General features: G+C 31.5%; 1 protein-coding gene across 1 annotated transcript; it reads right to left on the reverse strand.

The window, feature by feature from the left end:
• Window positions 1-845: 845 nt before the first annotated feature.
• LOC134689917 (fibrinogen-like protein A) lies at window positions 846-10,368 on the reverse strand. The gene is made up of 6 exons (XM_063549883.1): window positions 10,314-10,368; window positions 9,752-9,823; window positions 4,583-4,725; window positions 3,239-3,335; window positions 1,591-1,755; window positions 846-1,063 (listed from the first exon to the last, which is right to left on the reverse strand). The coding sequence occupies exons 1-6, from the start codon at window positions 10,366-10,368 to the stop codon at window positions 846-848; spliced, it is 750 nt and encodes a 249-aa protein (XP_063405953.1).
• Between the last annotated feature and the right edge of the window lie 1,666 nt (window positions 10,369-12,034).

Consider the following 12,034-nt stretch of genomic DNA (forward strand, 5'->3'; position numbering starts at 1 on the left):
ACTTACGTGAGACATACAATGTATTGAGAAGAATGTAACGGATGGAAATATAAACATAATTGTAAAATTAAAGATCAAGAGCTATCTCTCTAGCCATCATATTACATACTGATTTTATTGTGTTTATTTTAATACAAGTTAGCAATAAACTTCAATAGACTAACAACAAATACATATAAAGTGATCCCGTTCAATTATTTTCAATCATGGCATTTGTGAACTAAATCACTTAGAACACTTCCTCTGATCTCAAATGTTCTTACTATTATGAGTTGACTTCAGGCGAGTTATAAATAAACTGTCATGGATCAAAATAATTCGTTTTGTGTATATTTAGTTGTTTTGTTTCTATTTCTTTTTGGTAGACTTTTTCGATTTCATAGTATTTTATATGTTATACTGCATTCAGCATGTTCAGCATTAATTCGATATAACTTTTTTTTATCATTAGAAGAGCTATGGCTTCTTTTTGTGACAGATTTATTTACTCTTTTTTTGTAAAGACACCTGTCAAATTAACGTATGTTGGCATACAAATGTATATATGCCTTTCAATTTTGTTTGCTTTGACTACGATTTGACTGACACATCTTATCTTATCCACCAGGACTTGTATCGACCCACATTTACTTTTCTTAATTGGACAAAAAGCAAAAAAACACAGATAGTTTTGAATTATTTACCAACAAATCTGTACATAATTCATGATATTTAAGAGCAATATTTTAAGGAAACTATCAAAACAATGTATTTTATCAGAAATGTAATTATCTTTTTATATATGTATCCAACACATTATTCAACAGATGGAAATTATATCAAAGTTAGATCTAAACTTAATTTAGCTACTTTAGTTTTCTTATCATCATCACTGAAGTTTTGGCTGAGTTGCTACTGACAGAATACCAGTACATGTTGCTTTTGAATGCCTTGTTGAGACCACTGTAATTACAATTTTTATGCCACCATGGACCCTCAGAGTCTACACATTTACCACTATTTTGGTCATTATCCTGGTCATTGGTTGAGAACTTCATCCCATTATGATAAGCCATGTTATCACCTAAATAAATTAAAACAAAGTTATTATTCAAAAATAAACCACTGATATTGGCTTTGTTGCCACTCGTATATAAAGAAATATCTGTTACATGGTCTTAAAGTTGCTCTTTGGAAACGTATTGAGTACACGCGAATTTCTCATATATGCAAATCATGAAAAAAATTGTCTCTTTTAGTACACTTTTTTTAATTTCTATTGTTGCATTTTGAATCGAGTCTACATTCTTCTTCCATATAAATGACCTATATCTGCTTTGATAAGCAAAATTTAATAAGTTTATGTCATCTTTGTTGTGTTATCCCAAGTGGTATTTTGTTTTTAGCATCAGTCAACAACTTCCACCTGAAACATGTCAAATGAGGATCTACTTTTATTAGTCGTTATCCTACCTATATTCGTTTAAAGTACTGTACGTTAAGTAATATTGTACCCTAAATAAACACCCATAACTCATAACACTTCATGGTATATAATTATTAATGTAATTTGACTTGTTATATATTTACACATAGAGATGTTATTATTACCTGCATCTCCACTATAATCCCCAATAGTCAGTTTGTACTTTGACGCTGCATCACCAACTACAAACGTTTTATACACAGCATACTTCTTTGTATTGGACAGGTCTGTTAGGTCTATTCTCAGTTCATATTTACCACTAGATGTCATACTGTGAATGTGTTTGTTTCCTAATGATACACACAATACGACAGCGTTACAAGAAAATAAAACATGTCGATAATCAATAAAAAGAAGAGATTAATTGATATATACACTACAACATATTTAACCACATTTATAAATGCTATTATAACAGGACGTTCTTCAAACGCTTTGAGTACCCATGGTTAACTGTGAGTATATTGTTTGGGCTGTTCCGATCGTATTTCTGGTCATATACTTTTTCATGAATGAGCTATACGGCGCCAAAGACACAAATGATAGAACGGTGAAGTAAAAATATAAGCATTCTACAGGAAACTACACCCTTTTGAAAACGAAAATCATCACAACAAGGAAATACAAACAAACGATGATAAACTGTGTTATATAAGCTATTGTTTTTGTAAACGTATAAGACATGTAAATACACTTATCATTTATATCTATCCAATCCTATCTGAACATGTTATTGAAAAAAAATTAAGCATGTCACTTACTCAGTTTGCTACGTTTTTTAACGTCAATTGAATAGTAAGTTTATTAATGGAACGACAAATAATGCCTTCACCTAGAGCGCTTCGATCCAAAACAGTTGCCGTATTTGTCCTATTGAACCGTGTAGAACGCCACATGCGGAGTAACGGCTATATTTGACACCGGGTGGCAATTTCGAAGCGATGAAAACCTATCAAAGTTAGTTCAAGTTTAAACATTTCTTTTATAAGAATTCTTAGTACCATATAATGTATTGCACAGACGGAACTGCAACACAATCTATGTCCTGCAAGCAGGAGCAGTCGATTTCAGTGCTCTGTTTTCTCAAACACCTCTCCTTAGTTTTTCGTGTTGTTGATTTTGAGGCCAATTTCTGAATAAAAAATACTTTGGACGACCCCCCCCCCCCCCCCCCCCCCCCCCCGTATTATTTATATAGAATTAAATTCCTATCATGCTTTTAATCAAATACCAGCTTCTTACTTAAAATTAACGGTTTTAAAACTAGTTTTCATCAAAATATAAAGTGTCGCGCGGGATATTAGATTGAGCATCTCAATGGGTAAAGGGGTTTACCCAAAAAAACAAACAGACACATACTAGTATACAAGAGAAACAACATATATAGACAACTGAAGACTAAACTGAGCAACACGAACCCAACCAAAAATTTTGGATGATCTCAGGTGCCGACACCCCGCATGTTGCGTACTACACGATGTATTACAATAAAACAAACCATAAATAAGCTTATTTCTTAACGCATTTTTCATTAGTAACGTTTGGCTTTTTGGTTCAAAGCATTTCAAATTCAGTAAACTTAAAATTTTGTCATGAATTCATCTTCGTTTTACTATAGCTACAAACTATATTGCAAAAGTTGTGTTGAGAAACTCAAATCAATTATTCAATCATATGAATTGTTACCAAACTGACTTTTTAGGTAAATTTCACATTTTTCCAGCAATTACATGATGACATATCAGAAATATTATTTATCTCTTATGTACATACCGAGCCAGTATTCGCCATTAACATTTCCAAATCCGTTTTCGTAATCTTTCCAATTTCTCTGGAAATTAACAGATCCATCTAATCTTCTCTGGATTATCTATAAAAATGTCATCAAAATTACTAATTCATTTAAACACATACATTTTAAATTATTATAGTATTATCAGGTTGTTTTTAACAATAGTCAAAATGTCTGAATATCACATTCAACTTTTAAAGTAATATATTAGCAGCAATACTTGTTTGGTCCAGTCAACAATTGATTAAATATGAGAACTGTTTTTGAAATGAGTAATAACAGATTTTTACGGTAATAGGCAAAGAATTATTACATAAAAGACATATTGAGTTATTAGGTTATTTTTTATGACACTTTGTGGCGGTCAGTTTGAATCGGTTTTTGGCAGCCGGAGTGCGATGTCAGTGGGAAAACTAACATTCAGACACTTAAATAAAGGTTATGACGATTAAATTGTGCTCATCGGTCAGCAACAAATTAGTATGCATTGTCGGGACAAAAACATATTGATGTAATATGAAGATTAACCCTATGTGTACTAGCCGGACACGCTAAGCTGAGTGTTTTGAACGTGCTAGTTAACAATATAGCAGCAGAAACACAGGAGGCTCGCACTCAAAAAAACGTGTCAATTGCACACACACATACTGTTGAAGAGACATCATCTGACGTCAACATATGAAATGGTATTGTGTTTGAATATTCACACTAAAGAAGAAGCGTTAGATAACCAAGTATATCTAACAACTGAATAATAATTAACGGTTTATAAATATGGATATTCACACATCACAAAGATATATAAATAACAGAATGACACGGCGAAACGATACAACTAAATACGATTAAAATGATATGAAAGATAGATACTTTTTTGTAATTATTTATACTTTTTTTCATTCAATTTTATGTGAATAACATTTCCATTTTGTGATGAATTAAGAAACACTTATAATGTGCTGCAATACCTTTGAATAAAAATCTATTGAAATGAACATACGGTATACATAATAGAATTTTAATCATTTTACGTATTGCTCATTACAAACCTTAAAACCAAAGTGTTGAACGCTTGTGAAATTAAAATAATTTGAATACTGAAGTGACATAAAATTATCAATATTCGTTTTATTTGTAGAAATGTACTTCAAGAATTTCTAGGTCGTTGCTTTTTAAGTATGTATATAATATGAAAAGGGTTTTAGATACTATCGTCAATATATTGTAATTCAAATTTATCGTTTGGTTTATTTGTTAATGAAAATCGAGTAAAAGGTATAGATGTCGAGACAAGATCTTTTTAATATCGTTATTTTAAAACTCACAGTCCAACCTCCACCGTCGGTTGTCATATCGCAATATGCTTTGACCCCATATTTGTCGGGATATATCGTGTATACACCAGAGGGTCGTATATATTTTCGAAGCTCAGTACAATCCTCTGTCTTCATAGCACATATTCCAGAAGCTATGATATACATACAAAGTATTGTTATGTGAAATATATAATAACTATATGCATTGTAGGCTAACACATATCTATGATTGGTTATATCATTTATTATGGTTATTAATCAGAAAATGAGAGTGAAACCGAAATGTTGTATACACTTATCTATTAAAATATATTAAATGTATCAATCCCTGCATGAAACAAATAAGTATGCTTATGGTAATTGAACAAGACATGTCTAAATATGATGAGCTTTTGCTGCAAAAAAATAAGGAAATTAAAGCGAGGTAATAAGCTATCCGTTAGAACATTATTGACCTTTAAATGTCGCAACGGACTGACTATTTCATCCCGATTAAATCTGTGCTTGTTTCATGATATACAAACTATTAACATGTTTCACTTTATCTTACATTTTTTTGGGCAAATTCTACCCTATTCTAAAGATTGTAAACGTCTGAATAGAATGATCAACATCAGAGTCAGACTTAATTGGGATCTCGCTAACATGTTTAACCACGCCACATTATGTGTGTATGAGTTCCAAGTCAGGAGCCTGTTTTTCACTTGTTGTTGTTTGTTTATGTGTCATATTTATTTTTCGTTCATTTTGTTTTACCAAAAAAACGTTAGTTTTTTCGTTTTAGTTGTTTTACATTGTCATTTTAGTGCCCTTTGTAGCTGACATTGCGGTATGAGCTGTGCTCATAGTTGAAGGCCGTACGGTATAATTTCTGTGTTATTTTTGGTCTCTTGTGGAGAGTTGTCTTATTGGCAATCATATCACATCTTCTTTGGTTATATTAACGAAGTCAAATTAATCATGATAATAAGGTTTATACAGACAAGAACAATGTTCGAACAAAAGTATGTTCATATCACTTAAAAGAAAATACTTGATTTCAAGTCTCGTGGTTTTGTTTATGTATAATAAATAAACAAATGTGTCCCTATTACAAGGAAGCCCCATCAACACTATATTTGTCTATGTTCAGTTGTCGGTGAAAACAAGATAAAAACTCTAATAAAATTAGAGCGATCATATTATAGAGAGCAGATGTACTAAGTTTCATGTTGATTTGACTTCACCTTCATCCAATCTACTTCGACCAAATATTTAACCGGAAGTTGGACAGACGGGTAAACCGATGGACAAACGTATAGACGAACGGACAAACAAACGGTAGAACGGACACACAGATCATAAATTGGGAATAGCTATATGAAATTCAAAAGCTTGAGTCTTTATCATGTTTATCAAGCGATCTCGATTCTCAAAAGTTATTGTATCCGGATAGATGTATTAAAGTTTAACGACATTTTATTTAGCATGCAATTGTTATAAACTTGCCTTTTACGTCCCTTGTCATTATTCTAAGTATTTCGGAAAATTGATTTTCGCCACCTGATTCTGAAAAGTATAATTTTTTGTTGGTTTTTATATTATTGCAGGATAGTAACAATAAGTTATAATAGTACGTTATCATTTGATATCAGTCCAAAAATTCGACTTCATGAAAAGCTTGAAACCGCTAAAATCTAACAAATCAACCACTTTGTGAACCTATTCTAGGATTTCCTTGTCAGGGTAAAGGAAAACAACATTTGTAGGTGTTAAATTTTTAGTATATACATATTCAAAGTCATTTGTTCCTTTCAAATACGATTACAAGTTTAAATAACTGGTCCTAGCCAATATAAACAATCGTATACTCATAGTACAAATGCCTTGTCAAAAAGAGCGTATTGCTGCTAAACGAATCTCTACTTTATCTATCTATGGCCATATTCACATTGACCCAAACTCGGTGTTGTGTTAGTGTAACTCGCACATAAACTAAACAAAATTACGTTATCATTGATAAAACTCAATGTTTACATTTAGTGTAAATCATGTTAATTGCTACGAGTCACACTTCATGACAAAAATCAGCAAAGACCCATCGAAACAACATCTGATAAACAAACTTAATAAGACTTTTAGATATTTGGATGACATTTTGGCTCTCAATAATGACGACTTCAGTATGTATACTATAGAAATTTATCCTGTTGAACTTACTTTAAATAAAGCTAATACTAACAATGGCCACTGCCCTTTCCTCAATCTTAATATCTATATCACTAACGGAAAGCTGAATACTAAAATTTATGATAAAAGAGATGATTTTTCATTTCCTTTCGTTAATTATCCATTTTTAGATGGTGACGTTCCCTTGTCACCATCTTACGGTGTTTATATTTCTTATCTTTAACGATTCGCTCGTGTATGTGACAATGTTTTAGATTTTAACGAGATACATTTATGTATTACTGAAAAATTATAAATCAGGGTTTTGATATCACAAACTAGTCAAAACATTTACTTAATTGTATCATCGGTATAAGGACATCATTCGTAAATATAGCTCAACGTTCAGACTTCTTATACGTTTAGGTTTTTCACATCCAATTTTTTATAGAAATATTCTTCATAAAGCACAAACATGTCAGTATTCACCGCAGACACTAACACAACCTTTATATAGACTTATTAAGAAGGGATATAGTTACGATACTGTTCTCAGGTCATGAAAGATTGCATATTTTGGCGTTAATATTGATTCACTTATAGGGTGTTTGCATCTGAACTTAACACATGTATTCAAAAACCAGTTGTTGGCATGACACGAGTAATGTTCTTCTCATATATTTTATGAAGGTATGATACTGAACCCCTAACGGGAAGGATGGTGCCTGATATTCATATGATTAAATCATAATCTTTCAGTCAGTTAAATTGAAGTCTGGAGCTGGCATATCAGTTAACTGCGAGTAGTCTGTTGTAATTTATGTATTATTGCTATTTTGTTTATTTTCTTTGGTTACATCTTCTGACATCAGACTCGGACTTCTTTTGAATTGAATTTAAATGCACGTATTGTTGTGCGTTTACTTTTCTACATTGGCTAGAGGTATAGGGGGAGGGTTGAGATCTCATAAAATGTTTAACCCCGCCGCATCTTTGAATTTATCCTTACATTGAAGACCTGTTGGTGACCTTCTGCTGTTGTTTTTTATATGGTCGGGTTGTTGTCTCTTTGAAACATTCACCATTTCTGAGTCAGAATATTTCCTCGCGCGAAAGTTTATGTTTATGTATTTTTTTCTATATTACCAATTCAATATTTGACACTATAATGTATGGGCAAACGTTGAATTCAAAATATTTTTTCATTCTAATCATCTGGATGACCCGATTTTTTTTTAAATCAAATTGTGGTAAAACCACCCCCCTTTATTAAAAGTCAAATGGTCGTCCCTAACTGCTAGAAAAGTTGTTCGAAAATATGAATTCTGTTCGACGTAATGAACATTTAAATGACAGATAGTTTATTAGTGTGAACAAAACTTATGTACAGGTAGCTATACAAGGTGTATAGATGTGATCAAATTTAATGTGAAACTAGTGTAGATTACATTAAACCGAATGTAAACATGTTTACTGTACACAGCGTTTGGCTGGAACACGGTCTATAACAGTTCCTGTATATTCATTATTATTCGTTGGATACCAATTTTCTTGGGTTTCGTGGGTACAGGTGAACCACAAATTCAAATGTTTAATGAATAGCATATTTTCAATAGGATTGTATACAGAGATTGGCAAAACCACAAAATCAAATATTCTTGGATATGCAAGTTTTTAGCAATCCACAAAATTGATACCCACGAATATAAAGGAATTCACAGTGTGTTTTTATAGTAATGAAATTTCTCAAAATTATCTTCACAATGAATATACATCGGTTAAGGTAAACAGTCTATTTTTTATAGCAATAAAACAAATGACAAATCCACCATCATGAATGAATATATGTGCAACCTCATATTGTCTTATAGTAAGCTACGTGATGCGTATCAGCGTGTCACAATGCTTCATTAATATAAGTAACAATTGAAATGTTTACATTAAGTATGTACATAAAAAAGATCAATTAATAGGTTCCTTTAGGTAAGATTAAATAAACATGAACACATAAAAGTATTCCTACAAGTCTAATTTATGCCTTCCTTAGTCTGTTTAGTTGTGATGTTAATTGATGTGCACAGGGTAAACATACAACAGTGTGCAGATAACTGTATGCATCTTCTAAAAGGTCGCAACATAACAGCTTTCGATCAATTTGACCCCCTCCCCGCAAACAAACAATCAAAACAAACAAACGAACACAACGACATATTTTATACCAAAATGATATTTTATAAAACAGACATCAAAGTATCGCTTTCACAAAACTCGAGACTACTGCATTTGGACAGAAAAAAAAGTATTTAGATTTTCACAAAGTAACGAACGTTCTAGTTTTTTTTATAATCATGATCCTTATTTAAAATGATCCAAAAGAATATGTAAGTAGGTAAAGCAGAAACGTCAATGATATGAACTGTTTGAAATTAAGAAATCGACGACGGAACTCTTTTATAGTAATTCGGATAAAAATAAAACAAAGACATTATTTTTTTTTTCATTTTATGATACGAGTAGTTATTTAGTATATTTGACAAAATCATTTCATATTTGAAGACTTTGATATGTGATTTGACCAAAATAAAATAAAAACTTTACGTACATGATTGTATATTGAATTTGACCCCGAGAAAGTATGTCCGGGTTATTCATACGATATTTGTTTGAAAAAGGAAGATCAATCCGATAATAGATACATCCTTTGCACCAATCATTATCATAAGCCATATTATAACATTTTATCCAAAATAACCGACAAATAGGTTACCTTTAATAATCCACTTGATTTTCTCCTTTACCTGTTTATTCAATTTAACAATATCCTCGTACAGTAGCAAACCTTCAAAAGAATAGAAAGAAATGGATAATTTTGAAATATGTTTACAAAATAAAGATCTGGTTTGTTTATCAGGTTTTTGAACATTCCTTTTCCATAAGCGTTGATGATGTTTAATGTTAGCTTTTTTCGTTGTTTAAACAGGTTTCTTCACTGAATAGATTTTTATATTAAGTATGTAACCAAATACTTACTGTTAAGAATATTTTGTGTGTCCTTTTTTATATCCTCGGCAGTTAAACTATGGTTTGCAGGTAAACATTTTCCTACGAATACAAAGTATCTTCATATACATTTTGTAAGATAGTATTTACAATTACCTATGCCAGTTTTAAACGATGAATGATCAAAACATTTTTTCTTTGTTAAAATGTGTTAACATTTTTATTATTGATTGAGAAATGCATCATATCATTTATAGATGCCTTATTAATGTACCGTATGTTAAAAGATGAAGTAATATAACAAAATTACAAAATTTTAGGATATTCTCAACCGAAAGTATCTGCAGAAATAAAAAACCTTAAAATCTAAAACACATCAAATAAATTGCTTGCATGATATCACCGTGTATCATCGGTACAGCAAATTTAGATACTAACCAAGCGGGCATGTACGATTTTGAACACCGTAACGACAATTTTTGTGTTGTTCACCTAATTTCAATATACACATCGATCTTGACATTTATTATCAACCAACATGTTCCAACAAAAGGTGGATTAAACATGGTTTGTTGGTAACTAAAGCTCCTACTTGTACGACAGTTGCATTTAATTCCATTAGGTAGTGTAACAAAACGACCAGACATAATCGATTAAAAGCTTATAATAAGAATATATAATATAAGAATATGTGTATCACAGTCAGCAGTATGCTACAAACTTAAGTTATATAAAAAAAAACCACATGTACAAACATTTGCCAAAAACGAAATAATACAAAAGAGTCAAAGCCTGAAGTAATGTAAATATGTCATTTGTTAGAACAGTTCTAGTCAGACATATGATAATTATGAATATATAATATAAAGATAAAACCGTGTACCCTTTTTTAGATATATTTTCCTAATAAATCAAGACTTCCATATCACACACTATATACTTTTTGGTTCAGGTTAGCTTTCTTATCAGCCAGATTTTTTTTTAAGGATTGTGATATACCATTTAAAGATACTGTATGTACAATGTAAATTGGTTTAGCGCTTCAATCCAATATTTTCTACATTTGAAAATGCCTGTATCAAGTCCGTTTTGAATTTTCCTCGAAGTTCAATATCTTTGTGATTTAACTTTTTATATGTTCCATCAGCAGTTATAGTTTTCTCTTTTGTTGTGTCTGTTAATTTGAATACAAACTAATGTCAGAGACAAAAAAATCACATCATGATGACTTCATGTTCTTTAGCTTACGTGTTGCGTTTACATTCTGATAAAAACAACTCGGTTATATAATTAGTTATCAAAGGTACCAGGATTATAATTTAGTACGCCAGACGCGCGTTTCGTCTACATAAGACTCATCAGTGACGCTCAAATCAAACATATTTATAAACCCAAACAAGTACAAAGTTGAATTTCAAAGTTTTATATACAGGAAATTTATAAAAATGACCACATTATTGATATTCATGTCAATACCGAAGTGTTGACTACTTGGCTGGTGATACCCTAGGGGATGAAACGTCCACCAGCAGTGGCATCGACCCAGTGGTGTAAATATAAGCTAATGTATATTATTCATTTCACCAACGTTTCTGCTAAATCATCCAAAATTAAGGCGTCATTGTATGCATACAGGTTCACTGTGATAGTGGGTGCGTGCTTGTTTATTTTACATTTAATAGAGGTATATATATATAGGAAAGAGTTGGGATCTCACAAAAAAATGTTTAAACCCGTCGAATTTTGCAGCCTGTTTTATATCAGAAACCTCTAACCTTTTGTCTTTGTTTCATTTTTTTTGGGGTTCATATGTACATGTATGCCTCGGAGTTTCATGTTGCGTCCATTGTACTGAAACATGATCAATACGTATTTAAGGGACATCTGGAGACCGCTTACCAATATCTGAGTTCATTGAAACGTTGAAATACCACCGGTGGCCTTAGGCTGTATTCTGTTCTTTTTTTCTGTTGTCTCAATGACTTTTACCCGTTTCAATTCTCGATTAAATTTAACATAGTAACCGGTTTCAATAGACATCAGCTTCTATTTAGACCAATCTATTTTCAATTTGGTTTCAATCATTTCTAACAGCGGAATTTGAATAGGTAATGTGATATTGGCCTAAAATGTAATACCTGGAATTTGAACTTTAATTTGCAAATGGTTGAACATGTTTGGTGACGTTCGGGTATTGCAAAGAAGAGTTTGTCAAAATGGAAACTCGCGAAATGAGTCAACATATAAAATATAACGTGGTTATTTTTTATTCAAACATGGTAAAAATAAATTCATATTTATGACGATTTATCA

This window comes from Mytilus trossulus, chromosome 11, assembly GCF_036588685.1.
Source record: "Mytilus trossulus isolate FHL-02 chromosome 11, PNRI_Mtr1.1.1.hap1, whole genome shotgun sequence".
NCBI lineage: Eukaryota > Metazoa > Mollusca > Bivalvia > Mytilida > Mytilidae > Mytilus > Mytilus trossulus.